Source organism: Gopherus flavomarginatus, chromosome 21, assembly GCF_025201925.1.
Source record: "Gopherus flavomarginatus isolate rGopFla2 chromosome 21, rGopFla2.mat.asm, whole genome shotgun sequence".
Lineage (NCBI taxonomy): Eukaryota > Metazoa > Chordata > Testudines > Testudinidae > Gopherus > Gopherus flavomarginatus.
The window spans coordinates 15,606,538-15,632,597 of record NC_066637.1 but is presented as its reverse complement, the minus strand read 5'-3'; the positions used below and the strand labels follow the sequence as shown (position 1 = coordinate 15,632,597).

At 52.8% G+C, this 26,060-nt stretch overlaps 1 protein-coding gene across 2 annotated transcripts; it reads right to left on the bottom strand.

Moving 5' to 3' along the window:
* Positions 1–1,815: 1,815 nt before the first annotated feature.
* ALDH4A1 (aldehyde dehydrogenase 4 family member A1) lies at positions 1,816–26,060 on the bottom strand. Of its 2 annotated transcripts, none has more exons than XM_050931335.1 (15): positions 25,956–26,060; positions 19,825–19,918; positions 19,211–19,303; positions 17,682–17,729; positions 16,378–16,533; positions 14,733–14,882; positions 14,460–14,534; positions 10,996–11,183; positions 9,329–9,402; positions 7,375–7,571; positions 6,924–6,971; positions 5,772–5,924; positions 4,203–4,324; positions 3,281–3,399; positions 1,816–3,013 (listed from the first exon to the last, which is right to left on the bottom strand). In XM_050931335.1, the coding sequence occupies exons 1-15, from the start codon at positions 26,003–26,005 to the stop codon at positions 2,901–2,903; spliced, it is 1,680 nt and encodes a 559-aa protein (XP_050787292.1). In that variant the 5' UTR covers positions 26,006–26,060; the 3' UTR covers positions 1,816–2,900. The 2 variants fall into 2 exon arrangements, with proteins under 2 accessions (XP_050787292.1, XP_050787293.1); XM_050931336.1 differs by lacking the exon at positions 25,956–26,060 and adding an exon at positions 24,820–25,180.

Genomic DNA, 26,060 nt, shown 5'->3' with positions numbered 1-26,060 from the left:
ATGGCCTGATCCATCATCTCTTGACAGGCCAGCCCCAGGTATCTAACTGCGGTGTAGACATACTCTAAGGGACTTGTCTACATGACCCCACAGTGCAGACTGCAGGGTCGCAAACTGCAGCACATACTGAAGTTTTGTGCTGCAAGCAGACCCTGCTTGCACGAACTAAAAAGGTACCTACTTCATAGCAGTATACTCTCATTTAAAACAGCCATACACTAACGCAAACTGGGTATCTTTTAGTTCATGCTAGCAAGATCTACGTGGGGTAATTACAGCACTAAACTTTAGTGTGTGCTACAGTTCACATCTCGGTAGGCCATACTGTGTAGACAAGCACTAAATCAGCGGAAGAAAATTTATTCTCACCGGCAGCATTATGCAAACTTACCTCACAAACCTATATGAAATAGAGTAGCTTCAGCTATCAATCACATTGTATTTACTGGATAAATTACTGATTTATTTTAATATGCAAAACCTTGTTGCTATTGTGCATACTGGTACACATTAATCTTGTCTAATATTACTTTTGTATTATGTTACATAGTGATAAAAGGTAAATAAGTATCTGAAATGTGTTTCTTTGAATCAAATACTTAATCTAACACAGTGGACTCCTTCAAGCTTACACAGTTAGAACCAAAAAGTGCTAGTAGAATCAGTCATTAAAACTTTGCTTCAAGAGTTACCTTTTAAAATGCATACAAGTCTGTGTAACTAAGTTATGGCAACAGCTTTTCTGTCTCATGATTCAGCATTTGACCTTTGCAATAAGTGGATATTAATTTCAGTGGTACTGACCAGTTCTTGACCTGAAAGCTAAATACTAGCCAAGGCACAGTAGAGGTTAACATTGAACTGACTGTCCAGCTCAGACAAGTAATGTCCGTCCTGTCAGTCATCTACGGTTTCACAATTCTGGCTGTGGAACTGTCAAGCGTAACAGCTGGCTATTGAAGGAACATTCTAACTTCAACTTTCCACGTCCTGATTGGACAGGACCGTCTGATACGAGAGCTCAGTGGACACTTCGTAAGAACCTACTCATAAGAGTGCAGTAGCATTTGCAATTTAGAGCAGTTTTGCGCCTCAGAACAGGTGGGTGTGTGTCACCCATGCTGTACAGGAACATACAGTCAGGGCTATTCACTGTACACATGGCAAGCGGCTAAGGCCAAGAGAGGCAAAATGGACTCTGACCATTGTGCTCAGATCTCTTTTCCTCTGAGCAGTTGATAAGATTCCTGCTGTCACGCACTTGTTACTAACATGAGACCCACACCACAGAAAAGGAGATGCGCTCTGGATCCATTCAGGTAACCTCACCGGGGAGTAGCCTGCCCAACTGGATAGCTGCTAGTGAATCGCGGACCTAAAAAGTCTTAATGCGCCTATTACTGATGCAGTTGCAAAACAGTATTTATATGGCTAACCCCTGCCATTGGCTTGGTTTAGCACAGCTAGGGACTGTACTAATGTGAAACACGTGCCTAGCACTGAATCACTTTTCAAATCAAAGGGTTTAATAGCAAACTAGCCACGAGGTATGCATAATACCAGCCTCCCCTCAGTGCTACATGCAAAATAGAGCGACTGTCACTATGCTATTCAAACTAGAGCCTAAGCCAAACTAAAGCCTCTGATTTTAACAGAAAGGAACTCTGGGAAAGTGCAAAGCTAGAGTCCAGGGGTGTAGCTCTCTGGATCAATTCAAGCCAGAGTTCACATACATTTCCCCCCCGCTCCCCGGAATAGGACTTCTTAACTAACAGGCATGATTTGTAACCTGGTCCATGCATTAAACTAAAAACAAGTGTTTGGAAAATAATACAGCTCTGAAAGTAACAGAGGGAAGCCCATCCTGTTAATGCCATTATCTGCTCCAGTACAAGTCACAGAGCTCTTGCTTCAATTATTTCAGGAAGCTCAGCTCAGGGGGAGAAAGCAAAACTGGTCCCAATTCTGGCAGAGAGGGACATGGGTGTTTACTTTCCCTAAATGCCTCTTCCCTCTAAACTCTGCAAAGATTTTACAGCAGAAGTGTTAATGCAAAGCATTCTATCACCTACAGTGTTGGTTTGATGATAAAACACACGGCTTGTCCACACAAACACTTAGATTTACATCCCAGCTTGCTATAAGCTACCATGCACTAAAAGTTTCCTACGGAGCTTAGATCTACCCCTACTTGGAGTAGATTAAAGCACAGTAGGGAATTTTTAGCAGGCAGCAGCAAGGTTCACCCAGACTCTTAGTGCCCAGCAGGCTTGTGCAGGGTAGATTTACACCACAGCTTGCGGACAAATAAGTGTCCGTATGGCCAAGCCCTTTAAAGAAAACGATTTGTTCCCTCTCCAGTGGCAGACTGGGCACTGGCTTCATACCTGCAGCAGGAGACACTCTGCCCGAGATCTAGATGCAAAACCACAATCATGCATAGACCAACGTATGGGGAGAAATGGACAAGAACATCTCCACGGGCATGGCATATTCCTCTGTGATTCTATGGGATGTGGAGTGGGAGGGCAAGCTTCATGGATTTGTTTAGCACAGATCAGCATGAATCCCCGGTATCTAATTCTTGCCAGAACGTTTCTCCTCTACTGTTTTGCAGGCCTCTGGTTCCTTGATGAGCAGTCTCCTCCTGCTAGAGGACTGTGAACAAACTGCAGCCTTCAGAAGAACCCTGCTTTAGACTAATCCTCTACATCAGGCTTGAAAAATCACAAGGGCTGCTCTTGTTGCTGGGTAACAGTCTGTTAAATTTTGTTTGAAAAAACAAAATGCTTTAAATACTATTAGAGCCGTAGCTTGGCAATGAGATCAGCAACTATGCTCTGCGTTGGGAGTCAGTAGTAAGAGAGTGTTCTCCCAGCATGGAAGGTGCTGGGCCGCGATCATTGCATGTACGCGTACTGCCAGTCTCCGAGGGGCACGTGGGTCTCCTTGATGGCCTGGGGAGACGTCCAGCGCAGGAGGTAGTAGGGACTGCCCGGTTTGTCGTTGGTTCCTGTAGGAAAGCCAGGAAGGGCTCTTTACGGGGAGAAGGAGTCATTCCCCAGTAGGGAGCAGACTCCAGTCTTTGCCCTGCAGGAGTTTCCGTAGAGAGATCCCCATCCCACAGCTGAGGAGATGGCGGCACAGAGCCTAGGCTTGCTCACTCCCAGCGCCTGGCTGTAGTTCCCAGAGAGGAACATTCACACCCCACTGTGTATGGATCAGCTGACAGCTATTTGCCTTTCACATGAACATCTGCCCCAGCACAGGGCTCTCTCACCTGAGATACGGGCGCCCCCAAATGGCTGCTGGGCCACAATTGCACCTGTCGACTTATCGTTAATGTAGAAGTTGCCAGCTGCATTCCTCAGAAGCGTCCTCGCTTCCTGGATGACGTTCCTAGGAGAGATGGGGGAGCAGTGACACAGCAGAGGAGGCCACCCTCAGGGCATCATCCTTTCAATCTGCTGTGGGTCTCCTGAACCCATACCGGGTGCAAGAGAACATAATGCTGGCCGGAGGTCCCAGCCAAACATCTGCCCCTGGCAAAGCAACCCACCCTGCCAATATTGCTCTGGCCTAGAAGATTCAGCATTCCTGGGGTACCCTGCAGAGCCCAGTCAATCCCTGGCCTCTGTGCTGAACCGGACAACAAAGCTGGTCAACTCTTAGCTACTGCTGCCCTAGGCTGGGCTCAGCCCTAGCTGTGAAGTGTGTCAATGCTCCAAACCCATCCCCTGTACCACTCAGTCCCAGAGAGTTGCACCACTTAAAGTTCACCACATCTGATGGCCATGGGGCAGCCCTAATGAGCCATCTGGGGCTGGCAGGACACAGGAGTGTTGTCTTGAGGGAAAACCCCTGAAGACTCAAACAGCAACAATCCCCCTGAACTACCCTTCAGAGCCTCTAGGCAAAAGCGGCAAGGGGCTCAGCCGAGGAGCCTCCCTGCCCTAAATCAGTACTTGGCCCACGCTCTGCAAACCCCTAACCATGAAGGGGTAAGGGGCCTTTGGCCCAGGACTTCCTTCCAGCAGAAGACAGTGATGAAAATGGAGCTAATACACGTGCTGGTTCTGCATGACAGAAACCGAAGGGTTAAAATTATTCACCCCCTGGTGCACCCTGGAAAGAAAGAGAACGGAGAGCGAGGTACTAGCGCACACTGCTAGAGCCTGTGCAGTGAGAATTCAGGCACTTACTTATCCTGGGCGAACACTGCCCCCGTGAGGCCATAGGGGGACGTGGTGTCTATGAGCTGTAGGATTTCCTTGTACTGCTTTTCTGGATAGACATACACAGTCAGGACTGGGCCAAAAATTTCCTGCGTAGCAAAACAAAAGCTGTCAGGGCAGGAGCCGCCGAGCCTGTGTGCCGGCGAGCGCGGCCCACAATTGCTGCTTGTTATTGATGGCAGCGCCTGCTGCTCGAACAAATCGCCGGTGTGAAACGGGAGAAACGACTGGCACTGTGAAAGCAGGAGGAGCACAATCAACTCCTGCAGGGAAGGACGCCGGGGGAAGGCAGAGCACCATCTCCCAGCCCATTGGTAGCATTTGCTTGGCAGGCAGTTCCCTCCTGGTCCTGCCAAGGCCAGCAGTGTGCCTTCATTGTTATCTAAGGTGTTTAGGATCCTATACTTGGGCCAGCCTCCCACCCACACAACCCCGTCCTTCCCAACCTGGATGGATGGATGTTCATTAGAGCGTCATTCCTCTACACACTTCCATCCCCTTCAAGAAACAGCTGCACCTACACTGCAGTGCTGGCTGTCACAGGCTATGTCTACACAGCAGTTAGACACCCGCAGCTGGCCTGTGCCAGCCAACTCAGGCTTGCAGGGCTCCGGCTGCGGGGCTGTTTCATTGCTATGTAGATGTCTGGGCTTGGGCTGGAGCCAGGACTCTAGGGACCCTGTGAGGTGGGAGGGTCCCAGAGTTCAGGCTCTGCCTGAGGCAGGAAGTCTTCGCAGCAATGAAGCAGCTGCAGCCAGAGCCCTGAGTGCGAGTCATCTGGCACTGGTCTCTCCTCGCAGCGTAGACATACCCGGAAAGGCCCTCCTATAAGCCCCTGCTTCTTTAGCGAGTGGCAGCGTGTGGAAGAGGAGCACTAGGCCCGGCAGCAGCCAGCCCTAAGCCTGGGCCCATAGAACGGGCTTGGGATGAGGCTGCTGCTTCTCCTTTAGTTCACTGGGCTCTAGTTTTAGGCACTTTAGAGGCACCCGCCCAGCTGGCCTTTCACGGACACAGCCCTCGTCTTTGTTTGCTGTGGTTTCCGTCCATCACTAGGGTGAGCCAAGAGAAGCGGTGGAATGACACTCAGCGAGCTCTCAGGAAGGGCTTCCTAGCACGTACAACCGGCCCCTCCCAGAACCTGTGGATGCTCCGTCACTCGAGCAGCGACGGCACTGGGAAAGACAGCGTGGGGAACAATCCTGCACTAGTTACCATGCTGCATCGGTGGTCTCCTATTTAACTGCACGCTCATCATGGAGCTTGTGCTGCTCTGAGGCCCAGTCGTGTGAGCAACTCAAGGCCCACGGGAGGGCTACAAGTCTAGGCAGGAGGCAGCAACATGCACACCAAGGAGCAGTGCAGGTTACTCATTAAGGGGAGGGAGTCCTATGGGATCAGTCCTAGAGGATGGGAATCTCTGGCTTAGATGGCCAGATTTCTCTCTCAACGATCTGTGCTTCCGCAATGGCTATTCCTCCTGCTCGTCTCGCTGTCAATTCAGCCTCGACCCCCGCAGGAGAGAAAAGGGATACTCACCTCTTCCATGATGGGGTCCTTTGGGTCTTTGCTCTCCACGATACACGGCTCGACAAAATACCCAACGGTGTCGTCACATGTCCCCCCCGCCAGGATGCTGAGGTTGGGTGACGTCTTGGCATGTTGGATCCACTTCTTAATACGTGCAAAAGACTGAAAACCACAGTGTGAGGAGGAGCCTGAAAGGGGCCATTGCCCGTCGGCGACACTAGCCATGGATCCAGCAGCGGCAGACGCGCCATTACAGCACACAAAGCCACTTGCTGGAATGCTGCCTAGAAGGCAGCGCTAGGTCCGCATCTCACTGCATGCCTCGGGGTTTGCTTTCAGGAAGATGCCCCATGAGCATCCCTGCACTTAGAATCTTAGGCCCCTTCTGGGCAAGATCATGACGACTGTCCCTAAGGACGGCAGTCTCAGACAGGTGCACGTGCAGTAAGGCAGGGGGTGTCCAGACTTGGCTAGAAACCCAAAGCCGTGTACACTTTGCACATTGCAGCTGGCCCCGGAAGACACAGACCCAAGGACTACTAGCAAAGTGGAGCATTGCATGCTGGGACCTGTAGCATAGCCAGCTACACCTCTGTATTGAAGATGAGCAACTGCAGTCTCATTTGGCTAGTGCTTTGGCCATGCCATGGGGCAAGGACAGAGTAGGGAGACAGGCACAGCAAGGGGCTGCACAAAGCCTTTACAACGAGGGCAGGCCCTGTGCCGCAGAGGCCCCTTCTCTGCAATGGAAGTGGATGAGAGGGATTTGCAGCCAAAAAGCCACCTGTATTGCCAGCTGCCTGCCCACAAGCTAGGAAAACACACTTAGGACAGCACTTGCCAGCTCAGCTACATCTGGAACGATGGAAGGGGAGGAAGTGCAGCCTCTGATGAGGCCCAGGGCGAGAGAGAAGGGATAATCAATACCCAGGAGGGTTTGGCTGGCTTGGAGAAACCACGCGAGGCTTCTAGAGGAGCAGCAAGAAAGCTGACTTAGGAGATCCAAGTTTGGCAAGCCAAAGGGGCAACAGGGAGCAATGGCACATAGGCCAAAAGGCCCATCTGCATGCCAGAGCCACCCCATAGCAGCAACGGCCCACTCTCTGGAGGGACTCAAGTGGTCAAGCCAGCAAGGGGACTGGGGCAGGGGACTGGTCTTACCTTGTCATCGATCACAGCTGAGAAAAAGGTTGCGAAATCCTGGGCAGGCTGCGGAAGGAAGAAGGGGAGCTGGTGAAAGAGTGAGCAGGCTTCTTCGCTCCACAGGCCATCAACTGCCTCTGAGCGCCAGGCAGGTAGTTCAGAAGGCAGGAGGAGGAAGAAAGAGAATCTAAATCCCCCGAGTGACACTTGTCCCTTCTTTAATATCGCACATCCCCACACCCCTAAGAGGGAGCAGTCAGCCTTTTTCAATTACGCTGTGGCGTTAACAGTTCCTTACAATCATTCCTCCACAGCGTTGGCTACAAGTTAATTTCTAATCACTAAAAAGATGAGGGGGGAAGAACCAGTGGATAAAAAGCTCCGTTCAATAGGAATTAACAGCCGGCTACTGCAGCCTCTAATCCCATCAGCCACCCGCTGAGCCGCAAAGCCCAGCAGCTCCACTCACGTCTCCCACTTTGATCTTCCCGTGCTCCTCCAACAGTTTCGCTTTGATCTGGGGCCACAGCGAGTCGGGGGCGTAGAGGCGGGAGCAGGCTGAGCATTTCTGGCCACTGTACTCGAAGGCCGAGCGCAGGGTCCCGTTCACCACACTGGGCACGTCGGCTGAGCTGTGCACAAAATGGAAGTTCTTCCCACCGCACTCTGAGGGGAGACACAGACCAACCCATGCCGGGCAGGAAAAGCCGTCACTGCCTCGTCCCTTCCAGACAGAGCGACTTAGGGCCAGCTCCAGCTGGCTTCGTGTACAGTCCCACTTAACACTCTAGCGGCAGACACTGCACCCTCATCAGCCAGGCCAGCCGTCTGCCTACCCGGCTCACCTGTCCGAATTCCCCTGCCTCATGCTCGTTGGGATGCAGGGCTGGCTCTAAGTGAAGACACATCTGAGGGATAAATACCCTCCCTAACTCTGCTCCAGAAGCTCCAGCCAAGTGTCTCCCAGCGGCCCTGTGAGGAGTGTCAGAATTATCAAACCCGTTTTGCAGCTGGGGAAACCGAGGCAGTGACTCACACTAGATCACCCAGCAGGTCAGTGACAGAACTGGAGTTTGAATCTTGTTTCCCTAGTCCTAGCCTTCCCTCCTGCCTTGCAATCCTTTGGGTTCACCGCGTCTCTTCCCTTTAGGGTGAGCAGACAGCAAATGTGAAAAATAGGGACAGGAGTGAGGGGGTAATAGGAGCCTATATATGAAAAGGACCTGTAAAATCAGGACATCTGGTCACCCTACTTTCCTTTCTCCCTCACTGGGTACAAAGCAAAGGGACCATCGTCCTATTAGAAGGAGGTGAGCAATGGGTTTATATGGGAGTACAGCATCTGCTGTAGGCTCCTATGAGTGAGCAGAGAAAGGAGCATGCCCAGCATGGAGCAAGAGCCTTACAAACCACCCACCTCAATAGCTGCAACAGCACCACCCAGCCGTCGGCACCCTACCCCCCATGCTTTGCCCCAAGTGCCCCTTACAGCCACACAACCACCCGTCCTCTGCTCTTTACCCAACTCCTCCTGCAGTGAGTTGGGAACCACATCCTGTCAGAGCAGCCCCAGCCATTTCTGCACCAGGCTCACTGGGGCCAGCTGCTCTTCCCAAGAGGTTCACTGCAAGAGGCCTCTCCAAACTGATCTCAAAATGACATCAGGTTCCCTAAATACCTCGGCTTGTTCAGCTCAGCTGGGGCAGAGCACGCTCCGCTAAGGACGCGCTCTGGAATAGGATGGCCGGGGCAATACTGGATGTCAGCTAGGGCAAAGCTAATCTGAACAGGGGAAGGAAAGCATCCATGGGGTCCCCACTGAGTCAGCTTTGCCTCTTTAGGCTGCATGCAGGAGACAGACCTGTACCGCTCCACATCGCTGGGCACACGAGGACTCTGCCCTGCAGTGCCTGGGACCTGAGTGCAGGCCCCTGTGGTGTCCACATCACCACCCTCTGCCCTCCCCTAAACTCTGAGCACTGAAGGGCAACTGGCCCCATCTTAAAGTTCAGCACAGCAAAGAGCAATTAAATGAAGTGTCCCACCCAGCAAGACTCTCACAGAGCCCTCAGACTAGAACCCAGGAGTCCTGGCTTTCGGGACTCTGCTCTGAACAATAAACCACACTCCCTCCAAGAGCTGGGAAAAGAACCCAGGAGTCCTAACTCACAATTCCCTGTTGCACCCACTGGAGCCCACGCCTCCCCAGGTCTCTCTCCAGACACCTGTTTTATTTCAAATGCACGTGTCTGGTAGGAGACCACCTGAAATACAACACAGCCATGGAAGTGAACAGCAAGCTGGACACACACGCCTAGCTAATTTGCTGCCTGGTAGCAGCTCAGTTTCTGCTGAGGAGTTCCCCTGCAGCTGGCATGGTCCACATGGCTCTTGTCCCCCCGAGAGCTAAGTCTGGGAATTACCTCCTGCCAGGCGCGGGAAAGTGCGGTACCGATCCAGGTTCTCCGACACCTGCTTCCAAAGGTGCTTGAAGGTTCTGAAAGGCAGAGGAGGAGAGTGAGACCCTGGCACCACACCGTTGTTACTCAGCGCACACTGGAGCAAGCACCTCTAGAGCTGTGGAACCAGACTCTAGCTCTCAGGCCCCAGGAAGATTTGAGATTGTCCTAAAAACCCAGATCCACGAGCTGAAGAAACTTCACCTCCCCATTCCAGCCAAGAGGCCTGATCCAACGCCCACCGAACCCAATGGAAACAACTCCCATTGACTTCAACAGGCTTTGGCTCATACCTCAAGAGAGCAGGGCAGACAACCTGAGAACCAGGGCCTAGACACCAAGGTGATGGCAGAGATGGAGAGAGAGTGAAAGAGAGGAGAGAAAAGTGGCACAGCAGAGAATAAAGGAGAAAGAGAGTCTAGCAGGAGGTTCCAGTTCTTTTCTTTCCCTCCTTCATTTTTGGTTCTGACTGTGACAAACCCCTGAGCTGCAAAACAATAAAAATGCTAATACGCTCCCACCAGGAGAGAGCCGCTAATACTGATTTATGAGCTTCCCACCTTTAAAGCCCAATGCTCATCAGACCATGTCATTCGGCTGGTTAGCGTGGCCCCCAGATTTTAATAGTCTGTCATCTTTGGGAGCAGCGTTTCGGGCAGGGCTAGCAGAGCCCTTCGCGGGAATAACTCACCCTGAAGGGCTGGGAGCCGAGTGGGAGTTTGCAAATCTACATGGACAAAGGGAGCACCTGCTTGAAATGTCCTTTATCTGGCTGTGGAGTCCTTCACCGGCCTAATTCACATCCCTTTAATGCCTGTCGGCAGGGTGAATGTGGAACAAACAACACATCCCTTTCCTACAGCATCGCTCTGCCAAGGAGCTCTCTAAAGGCTTTGCGAACAATTAACAGAAGCTCTGTGGGACAAGTAAATATCACCCCCAATTTACAGATGAGGGTTAACTTCTCTCTGTGCCTCAGTTGAGAAACTTGTCAGGAGTCCCTGACACAGAATGAGATCAGGACCCAGGAATCTGAACTCCCAGCTCCCTATTTCAGGCTGTAGACACAGTCCCTGTAGAGAAAGAACGGAGTATACTCCAGAGTTTTAAGTTTGTTGCATGGACTAGGTTAGGTCCCATCTACACCACCGCTTTTAACTGGGGCCCTGTCCCTTGGTCACAGTATAAATGGGAGTCTGGATTTGTCCACCAGCAGCCCTGCAGGAAGTCCCCACAGCAAGGTATTTACAGTCTTCGGAGTCTAGAGAAGCGGGGGCTTTGGTAACGTCCACATAGGTTTCATTATGCCCTGGAAATTAACATCATTCCACAGCTGCCATAATGTGTCAAGTGTACTTTGTGCTTACACTGTCAGAGAAAATGGGGAGTAGGGAGATGACAATGGGACCCTCTTACAGCTGATCTTTTTCCTTTCTATTGGGGTTGTCCCAATCCTGACCTTGCTTGCAGGGCATTAACCAGTCCTGAACTAACCTCCAGTGCCTGCAAAACACTGGTATGTTGCTGCATCACACCTGAGCAGAGGATGCTGCAGCAGCAAGACCCTACCCTGCCCGACCCAACCACCTCTCCGAAGCACCGACCCTCAGCCAGCTTCCCTGCCCGCTTACGGCACGCTGCCCGTGAAGTTGAGCCCGCAGAAATGCTCAGAGCTTGTGACTGTGTCTCCAAAAAGAGGTCCATCAGCCGGGACGAACTGAATGACGTTTGGAGGGAGACCAGCTTCCAGGAGGATCCTGTAGATGGTGAAGCTAGATAGCATGGCGGTGTCGCTGGGTTTCCATAGGACCACGTTTCCCTGGAGGAGGAGGAACAAATCAATTGATCACAGAGGGCAGCCATGAGCTTAGATAGCGGGCGATGAGGGGCCCCCTCACTGCTGACCCCAGGGCTCCAAAGCTCAACAATCGAACCAAAGCCCCTGTCTGCCAGCAAAGCAGATGGGGGCAGAGCAGTGAGAATCAGCTGGGTTTGCGGTGGGGTCCAGCCCCGTTGATGTGCATGGGACTGATACCCATCCCCTGCATTTGGCTTCCAGTTTCCATTTCGAACAGCGCTGAGCTTAATGCCTGACTCAGCCAAAGCCTCGAGACTTCTCCTCACTCACACTGAAACCCAGCAGACCCCATCATGACCCTCTGCTGATCTCTAGCACCATCCCCGTGCAGATCTCCTGCCAGCTGAGCCTGCCACCCCCATTTTACAGAAGGGGGAAACAGAGGCAGGAGAAGATAAGGGACTTGTCCAAAGTTACAGAGTGAGCTGTGGTGCTGGGAATGGGATCCGAGTCTCCGCCAGCAGCTTCAGCCACACAACTATACTTCCTCCTTGGGCCAGGTTTCCTTGAAGCGGGGTGTAAACCAGTAGGTGCTTTAACCAGCCAGGACAGGGAAATAAAGCTCCCAGCTTCAGTCCATTTAAGGCTTTCTTCAGGGCTGGTTTTACTGTCCACAGAAGAGGGCGAATGAACTGAAAGACGCTGGGCAATAATTCCTAGAGAGGTGCCCTCCCCGCCCCCCTTCAGCCAGCCTGGAGGGAAGAGGACACGTCCTACCCCTTAGCTTCCCTTTGACACCAGCTCCCCCTTCCTTTTATACTCTGCCCCAAGCAGCCATGTGAGCAGCAGGGCTCCCTTAATCCTCTCCTGGTGCTGCACCTTTCCCTCGTCGCCCTGGGCCTGACTCACCTTGTAAGAGGCTGAAGCCAGGTCAGGGGCAGCTCTAGCATTTTTGCCGCCCCAAGCACGGCAGGCAGGCTGCCTTCGGCGTCGCGCCTGCGGGAGGTCCCCGGTCCCGTAGATTCGGCGGCACGCCTGTGGGAGGTCCCCGGTCCCGCGGATTCAGCGTCGCGCCTGCAGGAGGTCCCCGGTCCCGCGGATTCGGCGGCACGCCTGCGGGAGGTCCGCTGGTCCCGCGGATTCGGCGTACCCGCCACCGAATTGCCACCAAATCCGCAGGACCAGCGGACCTCCCACAGGCGCACCGAAGGCTGCCTGACTGCCGCCCCCACAGGGACTGGCAGGGCGCCACCCCGCAGCTTCCCGTCCCAGGCACGCACTTGGAGCGCTAGTGCCTGGAGCCGCCACTGAGCCAGGTGAGCTCCCAAGTTTGAAAGGTTCCATCCAGTTCTGTGCTACACCCACTACGCCAGCCACTCAGCCAAGCAAGGGGTAAGCTATGTGGAAGCTCACGGCAGCACAGTGGTGTTGTGAACCAAGACACAACAGTCACAGCAGACGGAAAGCAAGGGGGGTGGGGGTGGGGACAAGGGGCCATAAATATTTGTCCATCTGGACTGGATGTTCAGTTCCTGAGCCTCTTGACACAAATCCTCCCCTCCCCTCCTCTTCCTGCTTTCTTCCGCTCCGAGTGGTGGCAAAACTACATCACTCAGCAAAATGTTGAAGTCACTGTAAAATCCAGTACAGGCCGGACTCTGTAGTCCTTCGGCCATGTTTGATGGGAAATCTGGGTTAACTCAACACAGACACTGGCTAGTTCAGGGCAGGCTACGGATTAGTTAGTTTCATTCAGAAACACTTCAAATACTGGCCCAGAATCGCTCCATCTGTTTGGACCACACCAAGCAGCACAAAGTGGTGAAATCAGGCCAGCTGAGAATTAGCTAGCATAAGGGAGCTCTCAGGTGGCATAGCTGACACCTACACCAAACTTCACCCTCACTCCCAAAGCACAGGTGGCAGCGCAAAGCGCATCTGTGCCACACCAATTCGCAGCTGGCATAAACCAGAGCAGTCCTTAAGCTGCTCTAATGTACAGTGATGGGCAGAGGCATGTGCGAATGCCCTAGGAGGAATCAGGGAGGTGTTCCTTGATCCCTGCGAACCCTGCATCAGGCAGATCTCAGTGCTGGAGAGACACTCGACGCTAATACTTCTCTCTCTTCCCCCCACCCCCTTTCTTTTGTAACACATCCAAGAGGCTACAGCAGAACTACCAAGCAAGGCTGGAATTCCAGGCCAACCCAGCATCACAGAACTGCAGCAGTTTTATTGTTCTGACCCACTCCCTCTTCTGCCCTTCCTCCACCCCACACAATCCGGCTGCTAGGAAAACCCTGGTATATCCCACCTCATGCCCACTCCCAAGGCAGGACTCAAGCTGAGGCTACCAAGTATCAGCTCGCTGCACTTCAGCACTAAGAAATCCTATCTGCTCACCCACAGCCCAATGTATCAGCTGATCGGACGCAAGCGCCCGTGTAACACTGCCCGACTGTGAAATCAGCAGCCTCATTAACAAGTTAATTTCACAGTCTCGTAATGCAACCGCTGCTCTACAGCAGACGCTGATTAGGGTGCAGAGTACTCACGCCAACCTTTCCACGGGCAGTGCTCAGCGAGGGGACAGCATGAAGGCTGCCCCCAATACAAGCCCGCTGTAGCAGAGGCTGTACCCCAGCCACGCCAAGGTAAGCTGGGTGTGCTTACCTACCTTCTCTAATAATAAAAGAACAAACGGACGGTCACGGGCAACAGATTTAAAAGAGATTAAATGCATTTTTGCACAATGCATTGCTAGCCAGGGGAACTCACTGCCACAATATGTCACTGAAGCCAAGAGCTTAGCAAGATTTTTTTTTTGGAAGGGTGGGCGGAGATTTAATGTAACCCATTATCCATATGGGAAGGCTTGAATAAGAATAAAAGCCAAACAAACCCTCATGCTTCAAGGCATGAGATAATCACTAACTGGTGGGGGGGGGGGGGGTCAGGAAGAAGCTTCCCCTACAGGCGGCTGATGCCACAGTTGTCCATTACAGGGTTTCCTACCCCCTCCTATGAAGTGTCTGGTAACATCAGAGACAGGATACTGGAATGGGGGGTTGCAATTTACTAGGAGCACCATTGATGTCTGCATTTCCTACCATTGGGGTGTTTGAAATTGCAACCTCAGCGTTCCATTAAAGCAAATTTCTTTGCTGATTGTGGAGCGTTGATTGCTCGGCTATCCCTGGGGGTAGCACACAGGGCCGATTCATTGGGCAAAGAGCCATTTAGTTCAAAACCCCAGCGTTGCGTAAAGAAAACCCACGCACTCTCCTCCACACTCACCATCAAAGCCGGAGCCCCTGCCAGGTTCCCACCAATCGCAGTGAAGTTAAAGGGCGAAACAGCTGCAACAAAGCCCTGCGTGCGGGAGGGGAAAGGGAGAATTTACACAGGTTAACGTGCACACCCCAAGGGAGGCCGCAGGAGCATGGAAAAACTTCCCACCGCAACTCATGACGCACAGGGAGAGCATCTGGTCTGAGCCAAGATTTTTCACGCTCCCCCCACACCTTGGATGCACGTGTCTGAGCCACCCCACCCCACCCTTTCCCTCACCTCCAGCCCCCGGTAGACCATGCTGTTGGTGCTGATGGGGACACTGATGGGCTGAGAGTTCTCCAGCTCCAGCGCATACTTGGCATTGAATCGGAAGAAATCGATCAGCTCCGCGGCTGCGTCGATTTCCGCCTGCATGACGGTTTTGCCCTGAAAGGGGAACAGGAGAGATCAGTGGCACTCAGGCAGCCCTGAAACACACCCCCGCCCGGCTTTCTCCCTAGGGGCTGACGGACACAGGGGCTTGGCGTCTTTCAAGCTACATTGCCCCTTGCTCTCACTGGGTGGGTGACGACCAGCAGGAAAGCCAGACTCCCAGATTCAGACTGGATTTGTTAATATCTTTCCCCTCCCTCTCCCTGGCAGAGCCCTGACCTGCCCCCCACCCCCAGATCAGGGCTGGGAATCAAAGCCAGGTGTCCCTCACCAGTAAGTTGTCAGCCCTGCACAGAATGACGTCTGTTCCACACAATGAATACAGACCAGACCCTATCACTGTAATCGCTAAGGCGGCGTTGGCTGCATCAGTGCCCAGGAAATCCCCTTTTTTCCTCTCCTTGCCACGAATCTCTTCTCTGATGGCCCCTTGCTGCTCCCTTGGTCCATTTCAGCAATGCCGGGCCAGGCATCATACATGAGTTAATTCTCTTTCCCTCCATGCACGGCCGCTCCTAGCCTTTCACAGTGCTGTCTGATCTGTGAGCCCGGTATGCAGCCTGGGCCCCATGCTATCCTAGTGACCCATTTCCCAGCCCCACATGCCAACTGAAGCATTCAAGCTAGCAGATTTAAAGGGCTGGGGGCACTCAGCGAAGGGCCTTCGGCTCTGTGGTCTGCTTCCCTCGCTGGGTCAGCACAACAGGAGTCGCCGCGATTTAGAGAACAGAACGAGGCCCCTTTTCTCCTGCAGGGTTTCCGTGGGGAGGGTAAACTTGTCTTTGGAGGGTGGGGGGGCTCCTTTATTTCAAGGCACCATCCATGCTCCGAAGCGGGTGCATCAGGACAGAGCCCTGCAGGATTCATACAGCCCCTTCTTGCGCAAAAGCCAAGGGGGGAATCAGGTTCCCGCTAGAATCTAACCCCCTAATTGTGGGTCTCACTGGCCGCTCCTGATCAGCCCAACCCTGGACGTCGTCACCTTCCCTCTAGCCAGACTTCCCCCGTTTCACCCACTGTCTCACCTGGGTTGGCCGGAAGTTTTTGCTGCTGACGCGACACGGCGCTGAAAGCGGAGCCAGAGCCCTATCAGCTGCTCACCTCACGCTTCCTGGGTATGTCCACCCCACTCAACAGCCTCTTCTCCCTACTCCTGGCTTTATACTCACCTCCTGCTACGTGGGAAGGGACAGAGAGAAGCGCCCGCACATCCGCTCCATTAAAAAGATCCCCCCGCAGCTCTCTAGGTGCAGGGAGGGGTCCTGCTAGAAAACAGCCGGCCAACGTCCCCAGCAGAAGCGGACGGACGCACGGCTCCAGCCACGAAGGAAGAACTCAGGCTCCACCGAGTTCTCATTGAGTCACAGACGTTTCTCATATTTGTGCCACTTCCCCCCCCGGCTCTTCCTGCCCCCTTCTCCCCACCCCCTCCAATCATTACGATTTGTCCCAGCAGGTTCTCTGGGGACCATTCCACCTGCAGCCTTACCTGCCCAATCATGGTTTTGGCCAGCACTTCCGCTCGCCTTGGCCCGCTCAGCATGTCAGCCGCCTTGAAGAAGATCTGTGCCCTCTCCTGGACGGGTTTCAGGTCCCACTCCTTCCGCACAGCCATGGCGGCATGGATGGCTTTGTTAAGCAAGTCCTGAGGCGTAGAAGATGGAAGCCCAACAGATCAGTGCTTCTCGGAATCTCAGTCCCCCAGGCCCACCCCAGGGCTCGCGACAGCCTCATGGCTCAGATGGAACCAGCCTCACCCCAACTCCGCTGCATATGCAGTCCCAGCAATAACCCAAAGACTTTGCTGCAGGCCGTAGTCATGAGCCTGGAATTATGCCAGGGCTCATCAGGGCTCTAAACACCAGGGGGTCAAGAACCACTCAGGCAGGCAAGTCAGACTCAAGAAGATTTTCCACTTTCCCTGCTAATGGTTACACTAAACAAATACCACTACCGTGTTCTGATAGGGATTTCAAAACATTCTACATACATCCCCCAAGCTGCCCAATCCCAGTGCGAGGAAGGGAAGGACTGAAGATCAGGGTCTCTTCAGCCACTAGTGTAATGCAACCACCTCTGGCACGGAAGGCAGCAGCTGTCCAATACCATGTAACCATTTTAGGGCAGGGAGGGGAGACGATTCCCATGTCCAGCTGAAACCACTAGGGAAATTTGCATTCTGCCTACATAACAAACCACGCTAGGATCTGGCCAGGACGCCCCATTCGAGAATCGGTCGCGACGGAGGGCCTAGGTTTTACAATTCATTTAGCATCCGGCTGGGACTCTGGTTCACTGCCAGCTCTGAGGGAAGACGACCCGCTACGGAGTCGCCTCCCCAGCTTTCTGCAGCGACTGAACTCAGCAGCTGGACTATAGCACCGGCTTTCACTCCCACATTCATTTTAAGCAGCTCTGCCCCACTCTCCCCCAGTTGCACTAGCAAGGAGCAGGGGTGCAGAACCCTGAGAAAGGGGCGGAGGGATCTGTGCAGGGAGCGGGCCCAGCGGCTGCGGACACAGCGTGAGGCGCTATCCTAGGTTATGCTGTTTAAAGCACCCACAGCCTGCAAGCCAGAGGCCCACAGCACTGCCCCATGTTAGGAGCTCAGCCACATTAAAGCAGAGGGGATAAGTGTCACTTTCCCCTGCAGGCTCTGGGGAAACCTCCCTAGGTTCAGTCTGTCACCGGCAAAGGACAGCTCGGTGTCCCCTGACCACGTGCCCTCAAGCCTGCCTCCTGCAGGTCAGACATTGAGAGGCAGGTCTGGGCACAACCATGGGCCACACTCACCTTGCCCGCATAGCAGAACTTGGCCACCTTGTGTGAGTGATTGAACGGCTGAAAGGAAGAGAGCCTGGGGTGATTAATACTGTAAAGAGCCCCCCCGCAACTCTACACACCCCCTCTGCCTTCCCCCTGCAACACCTCGGTGTACACAACAGTCTTCCATTCATACAGGGTGACATGGGCTCAAATCCAGGCACAGACAGTGTGTATCCAGCCCCATCCCCGGGGACCCATCCTGCTCCAAAGCTGGGTTCACCCAGACACCTGGGTCCCGCATCAATGTCACATGTTGGAGACACTCACGTGCAACATGCTTTGGTTTTGCCTGTGTGGACAGGGACCGAATCGTGTGCACCAGCCACTCACACAGGATCACAGAATCTCAGGGTTGGAAGAGACCTCAGGAGGTATCTAGTCCAAGCCCCTGCTCAAGGCAGGACCAATCCCCAACTAAATCATCCCAACCAGGGCTTTGTCAAGCCTGACCTTAAAAACCTCTAGGGAAGGAGATTCCACCACCTCCCTAGGGAGCCCATTCCAGTGCTTCACCACCCTCCTAGTGAAATAGTGTTTCCTAATATCCAACCTAAACCTCCCCCACTGCAACTTGAGACCATTGCTCCTTGTTCTGTCACCTGCTACCACTGAGAACAGCCGAGCTCCACCCTCTTTGGAACCCCCCTTCAGGTAGTTGAAGGCTGTTATCAAACCCCCTCTCACTCTTCTCTTCTGCAGACTAAATACCCCCAGTTCCGTCAGCCTCCCCTTGTAAGTCATATGCCTCAGCCCCCGATCATTTTCATTGCCTCCACTGGATTCTCTCCAATTTGTCCACATCCCTTCTGTAGCGAGGGAGGCCCCAAAACTGGATGCAGTATTCCAGCTGTGGCCTCACTTGTGCCAAATAGAGGGGAATAATCACTTCCCTCGATCTGCTGGTCAGCGCTGGCCCCTAGACGGTTTGGGGAAACAGCTCAGACTGCAATTCCCAGGTGGTGCTTTCTGGTCCCAGGAAGGGTGGCTTCCTCTGGGGAATGAGGTAGCCCAGAGATCAGGAAGAGACCAGTGGGAGGGGGGGCACATTATCCCCCTATCTCCCTATGGCAGGGTTCCTACACCTTCCTCCTAAGCTGGAACCAGCCATTGTTAGAGACAGGATTCAGTGCTATGGGTCTGAGCCAGTCTGGCAAATCCCATGAGAGACTTCCCCAAAGAGCCGTCCATTACCAGCTCCTGGCTAAGGCAGCTCACCTTTTGTAAGTCTCAGGGAAAGGCCCTCATTTCTGTAACAGGCCGGTTTGCTACACGGCAACATTTAATAAGGACACTAGGTAGAACTACACCCTAGAGGGAGAAATACGTGAATGAGCTGGAGCAATCCCTGGGGAGGGGAATGTCTTCCAGGAAGGGGGTAAAACTGCCCCACACTGGGATTTCCCCATCGTGTCCGAAAGGTTCCTCGCAGGTTCCCAGGGCTCTGCCAGGCCATGGGGGGGTCATCTAGCAACCAGGCGCTCCCCATTGGGACTCACCGACAACTGGTATCTGACGTCCGACGTCCATACCTCTTCTCCCCCCACCACGCACGGGATGGCCTCCGTCTTGCCCTTCAGATCGTTTAACGCCTATTGGATGAGTGAGAACAAAAATGAACTGGTGAGAGCCTGGCAGCTCCCCCTCTGCTGAACAGAAGGCAGCCCCCAGGGATGGGAAGGGTATCCAGCCAGCCATGGCTTTGATCGGCCTTCCTCCCCCACCACACTCTCAAAGCTGGTGACCTGATGGTCCGACCCACGGCCCTGCCAAAGGTCCATGTCCAAGTCCCTCTAGAACCTGCCTGCCAGACCAGCACTGTGCTCACATCCCAGGGAAAGGAAACCTTGGACTTCTCCAGTACCAAGTTCTGTTCAGACTGAGAACATCCCCTTGTTATGGGGGCCACCTGCAGGGTTATGGGAGAGGTAACAAGGGTGGGGTGGGCGAAAAGCTTCTCCCCAAGAGGTTAACCATCAGGGGTTGGGAAGGGTGTCCTACCACTTCAGCTAAAGAATCAGCCACTTTAGAGTGAGCCTGGAAGATCATACGCCGAACTAGGGGGAGAAGAGCTCTAGTTTCTTGGCTGCCAACGAGCAACTCAGGACAGTACCTTCTGAAGAGCCGCTCGTTCCGGGCTGCCTTGCTTGAACTCCAGAATGGGTTCGTTGGTCACCTCTACAGCTATACGGTGTTGCCATCGCAGCCTGGGAAGGGAAAGAGAGAGACACACTGAGAAGCCACAGTTGTCTTCATTCAATCTATACCACGGCTGTCCTGGCCAGTGAAGTGAGACAGGCGTCCATAGAGGCACTGCTGCCGAGTTTCAGTCCTTACTGTCAGCGGTACACACTATACCAGACAGTCGGCTTAAAGATCACATTTCCTGCTGAACGATTGTTTGCCCCAAGGAACCACTAAGGTGGCTAGAGCTGAAAGAGGTCAGGAGAAGTTTGTTGTTATTCTGTGATTGTACAGCTCCTAGCACACTGGGGTCCTAGGCGCTGTGGCAAATAAATAAATAATAATTTCCCTCTCTTTTCCCCCAGTTTGTTTACTATGTACATTTGAGGGCACTTTGTGGGTAGTCAGTTTCACTGCCTAGTCAGTTTCCCGTGGGTGGTGTGGGTCTTTCACGCAGCAACAGGAGAGAGAAAAGTCATTTTGAAAAAACGGGACAATGTGACTGTAAGGCCACAAGATTTGGCCAGAGGACTGGTGTCGGGGGTTGAAACCACTTTTAAACTTGTTTTCTGAAACTGACTAAGGGCAGAATTTTCAAAAGAACCTAAGTTACTTAGGTGCCACCGGCTGTCTACACAACAAGCACTGCAGACACTTCCTATAGTAACGGAAGGTGTTTGTCCGTCGTCATTAATCCACCAGTCGAGGGCTCGGTTACGCTTAAAACGCTACAATGGCGCAGCTGCAGTGCTCCAGTGCAGACACTAGCTACGCTGATGGGAGGGGCTCTCCCACTGGCATGGCTCAGTGGTGCTCAATCTTTCCAGACTACGGTACCCCTTTCAGGAGACAGATCTGTCTTGTGTACCCCAAGTTTCCCCTCACTTAAAAACGACTTGCAGACAAAACCAGACATAAAAATACATAAGTGTCCCAGCCACACTATTACTGAAAGATTGCTGACTTTCTCATTTTTACCATAGAATTATAAAATAAGTTGATTGGAATATAAAGACTGTACTTACATTTCAGTGTCTAGTCTACAGAGCAGTATAAACAAATCGTCTGTAGGAAATTTTAGTTTGCACTGTCTTCACTAGTGCTTTTTATGTAGCCTGTTGTAAAACTGGGTAAATCTCTAGATGAGTGGATTTACCCCTTGGAGTGGATTTACCCCTTGGAAGGCCCCTGTGTACCCCTGATTGAGAACCACTGGCATAGGTAACCCACCTCCCTGAGAGGCCATAGCTAGGTTGATGGAAGAATTAGGTCAACCTAATTACAGCTCCCAAGAGGTGATATTTTCACAGCCCCGAGTCACATAACTAAGTTGATCTAAAAAGATGTAAACAAGGCCTCACTCCTATTTTCAAAAGTGACTCAGGCCCCGAGAGCCTGAAATTGCATTAAAAGACAACGGGACTTGGAAACCAACATCGCTTTTGACAATTTTGCCTTAGATCTCAAGCAGACAGCGTCCCTCGAGAACATCCAGCAAAGCAGCACAACAATCCTGGGTTTGGTTTTTCTGTTCTTTATCATCAGAACAAGGTGTCATTTCTGTAACCTGGAGGCAGAGAAGGCATCTGCTTCACACAGTGACAAATGCGACCCCTTGAGACTCCCTGAATTGCCATCCTATTGATAAAACGCGTGCAGCCTTCTCAGAGCCCAGGAAAATTACCCTTCTGCCAGTGTAAAGTACAGCCTGAGTGGTACCTCTGTTGGCACCACCAAGTGGTGACGTTGTCCACTGCACCTTTGCCTTATCAGTACTGCCAGCAGCCTTGTGCTGTGGTCTGGTGCATAAGTCAGACAGGGTCAGGCTAGTCAGTACATGGCGTCCTGAGGCAAGGAAGTCCAGGACCTCTCGATGTGGAGTCTAGATCCATGTCCTTCTATCTATCCTAGGGTCTTATATGGTCTCTTAGTACCACAGTATCAGAGCATCTCACACTCTTTAAAGTGTTATCCTCACCACACCCCTGTGGGAGAGGCCAATGTTATCATTCTTATTTTACTGATGGGGAACTGAGGCAAAGAAAGACTAAGTGACTTGCCCGAGGTCACATTGGAAGTCTGTGCCAGAAAAGGGAACTGATCCTGGCTCTCCTGAATCCCACGCTAGTGCCCTAACCACTGGACCATCCTTCCTCTCCCCCTGCAGTGACCTAGAGTTGCAGATTCTTGAGAATGTGCCAGTGGTATCTGAACAGGGGTGGGACATCCTGGCTGGATACTCCTGGAGCAGCGGAGTGCGCATAGATAACCAGGCAGGCCAGGCCAGGCGCGAACCAATGCACCATGGGATGCCAACGGGAGGACTAACTGTAATAGCGTAGTTACACCAACTGCCCACACAACCCTTCACCAATGTAATTCCTACCAGAACAGAGTTACACCACCTCCAATGCACCTGAACTAGTCCCACGTAAGACCCAAGATAAACCGAAAGACGACAATGCATGTGGGGACGCAAGAACAGTTTCTGCCAGAAAAATATAAAGTTAAACCACAGACAGGAGACTTCCAAGGAGGGAAGACTGATGCAGGAAGTAGTGCTGACAATTCAGTAGGGGGCTTTAGTCCACCGGAGTTGCAATTGAACCAACATCCCAGCACGGTGGGAGATTCTCTGTTGCAGAACGCACCATCTTCCACATGGGAGTGATCAATCTACACCACAACTCCTGCTTTTAGAAGAGTTCAGAGTACAGGGGGCAGAAGCTGGGCAGGTTTGTTTTGTCAGCACAGTGCATGCTTCAACAGGTAGCTGCAGATTATCCTGGGTGCTGCAATTTCCCAGGCCCAGTCTGGCATTAAGTTCTCCACCTCAGCAATATTTCCCAGCGGCAGTAAGAAGAAAACAACCCACCAAAAGCCAAAGGGCGGGGTGGGGAGAAGCCCTTGTACTGGAGAGAGAAAAGATGTTGACCCAGGAGCGGGTTTGGGGAGATGCCAAGAGAAAGCAAAGGCCACGAAAGATGAATTAATGGCAGTAAGTAGCACAGGGATGGTCAAAGTTTGGCTTGTAAACCAAGCATAGCCATGACCACTTTAATACAGAGCTGCGATCCTCTGATGCTACAGTTCACAGCGGGCAGTGCTCAGTCTTGACCAAGGCAGAGCCTGGCTCAGATCAAGGCAGTCACATATCAAGCTTTCTAGTCTGGAAGCAGCAAAGAACATTATCTTCAGCCCATGTCATGTGACAAAGAAAAACATGAAGCTACTGCTGCAAATCCTTTACCTCCGACTACCTCTTAGGTCAATCCTGCAACGGAAATAGAAAGGACCCTAGAAGTTAGTTAGACACTAAAACCCTGCACAGACACCAACAATTCAGCTGCTGGACACTTTCCTTCTAAAGCTTCACTTAGAGACTGATTTAGCTGTGACAAACTTCAAGATGATGTGACAAAACCTTGGAGGAAAAGAAACATTCTATGTTTTGGTTGGTTACAATTCCACTGGAAGTAATATTTTGTTTGGATTTAAAACATTCCCCGGTAGCCCAGCCTTGCAACAGCAGGTTGAGGAGAGGCAACAGAGACTGAAAATGACAAACAAGTAAAACTAACCAGCCTATTTTTTCACTGTACAAACTGAGTTAAATTCTTGAAAACAGACGTGACAAAAAAAAAAAACGTGCCCCTTTGGCATGCTAGATTCCTGACAACTCTCCCATACAGATCTTTAGATATTATGTTTTCAACGACAGAAAAAATCTGAATCATTTTTGTAAGACTGTTTTATTCAAACACAGGAAGGAGGAAATTCAGGAAGTCAATATGATAAGTTCTGGAAATATTTGAATGAGAATTGCCAAAACGCTTTGCGCTGTCCATGTCTGTTACAAACCCACAGCAGTGACATATTGAAATCTCCTGGATACTGGGATTCAGATGTGCCTATATTTTGTAGGAAGGAGGGAGGCTGGGTTACTTTGAAGAGATTTGTATTTGCTAGATCTGATGTAATCAAATCAAAGACACCATCATACACATCGTGTTGTTAAGACTGTGGACAATTCCCTGTCTGTATTCCTTTTGGTGTTTAAAAAATATTTTTATTTTATAAAGCTAGAGCAGTGGTCCCCAATGCGGTGCCCGTGGGCACCATGGCGCCCGCCATGGCATCTATGTGCACCCACGTACTGGCCGGCGGACAAACATCCACCAAAATGCAGCCAAAAAGCGGAGTCACCAAGAGGCACCACCACTGAAATGTGGCTGATTTTGAGTGGCATTTCGGCAGCGATGCCTCTTGACGTTGCCACTTTTCGGCAGCATTTCAGCAGACGCTTGTCCGCCAGCCACGGTCCTCGGTGTCTCATTGTCCAGCGCCCGCCACCCGGAAAAGGTTGGGGACCACCAAGCTAGAGTCTCAATATTCTCTCTGTTGTAATTATCAAGAGTCAGAACTCTGCTCATCCCCCTCCCCCCCAAATGGGACCAAAGTACACAACAGCTGCATCTACACTGCACCGTTAACCTGTGTGATTGGCATCTGGCTCTGAATGCTTGGGTTGGCATAGCATGGGTCTGTGTCCCGACGGCAAAGCCCTGCCCATGTTACCGTGTCCCTACCGGTTCTGCACTCGCTTGTGTCTGTCTGGAGGCAAAGCCCCTGGCTCTGTGCTGAAATGCTCTAGGATTCTTTCCCTGTCGATTGTGGGAGACCTTGTCTGTCCTTTGGGGAGAATTGTGGGAAGGCACTGGAGGACTATCAGCACCCCAGTGATTTAACCTGTGTACTTACTGCAAAGCGGGTGGGTTCCAGCCCAAGTTAAAAGCAGAGCCTGGATTCCAGCTCACACCCAGGGAGGAGTCAGCCAGGCCACTGAGGTTTTCCTGTGTGGACACTAGGGGAGTGAAGACTAAAACCCAGGCAGGAGCCTGGGTTAACTGTGTAGCAGACATACCCAGTGGTACCAGAGCAGGAAACTAACTGGAATCCTGCCTGGCAGGGGGAAATGGGTAAAGAAGTTGCTCCTGCCATCGTGAATCCTGGTGCCTGTAGCTACCAGTTAAATACATTGCAGAGGGAACATGGTTACAGCACAACCTGTGGCAATACAACCCCGGAGTCACACAGGCAAACCTGGCCTTGTACCAGACTAGCAGTGATACCCCATTCATCACCCCCATGGTGGCACACACATGTCAGCAAAGCAGCAAAAAGCAGTTCATTTAAAAGGGGTGTTCCAGGCACAGGTGCTGCCTGAACCAGAGACGGGAGAGGCTATTTAACCCCGAAAGGGGACAACTCTGCATGGGTCACCCCTGACCTGGGTGGGGCACCGGAGAAATGCCCAGGGAGGGCCGCACGTGTCAGCCTTTGAATGCAGCAGGGGAGGGAGGAGGAGGACACTGTTGAGACCTGCCAAGATCCGCTTCCCCAGGAGACTCCTGCCTGTCACCTGCTGCCATTTTCCTATCTCAGGGAGCGCAGATAAGCCTCACCCTTCACTCCCGAGATAGCAGAGGTGTTGGGCAGATAAGGGGAGCACGTGCCGAGGGCGGGGGCAGAGCGCAGGGCGGGTGGAACAGGGAAATCTAACGGAGAGAAGCGTCCGGGGGAAGCGGATTCCCCGCTGCCCCCATTCCTGCCTCTCCCCTGGACTTCTGGGCAGCTGCTGCCAATCCCCCCGATGTAACGGAGCCGGGGGGAGCCAGGCCCCTCGTGCAGAGCATTAGGGGGCAGCAGCAAGACCTGCTGCCAGACTCCCCCTCACCGGAGCAAGCCGGGCCGAGGGGCAGCTCCCACCAGGCGCCTCCTGGGTGGGCAGGAGATTTAACCCCGGCCCCCAGCAGCCGGTGTGTGGCAGCGGGGGGGAGACCCCGGCTCTGGCTCTGGCTCTGGCGGGAGGTTTAAAGCCCAGAGGCGGTTCCGACGGGGCGGCCCCTGGGGCCCAGGTCACAGCCACGCAGGGCAGGGGCGCCCGGGGCTGGGCCGCACGTGGAGGAAGGGGGCGGCCGGAGCTCCCGGGGCGCGGGAACCCCGAGTCCCAGCAGCGGGGGGGGGCCCTGCAGGCCCCGCCCGCCCGCCCGCACTCACCCAGCGCGGGGGCCGCCCAGCAGCGCTCTCCGCAGCGGGGGCAGCAGCATCGCCTCGGGGGCAGCGCGGACTCAGAACCGACAGACCAGACCCAGCGCAGCGCAC

Bases quoted from the DNA above. Each gene is read 5' to 3' on its own strand.
- ALDH4A1 (XM_050931336.1), bottom strand. From the start codon at position 24,896: ATGGCAGGAGCAACTTCTTTACCCATTTCCCCCTGCCAGGCAGGATTC. The intron at 16,534-17,681 runs GTGAGTGTGGCC...TCTACGCCTCAG, and splicing joins AGTTCTGCTATGCGGGCAAG to GACTTGCTTAACAAAGCCAT. The intron at 3,014-3,280 runs GTGAGAGAGCCC...GCTTTCCTACAG, and splicing joins TGGGGGCGCCCGTATCTCAG to GAACCAACGACAAACCGGGC.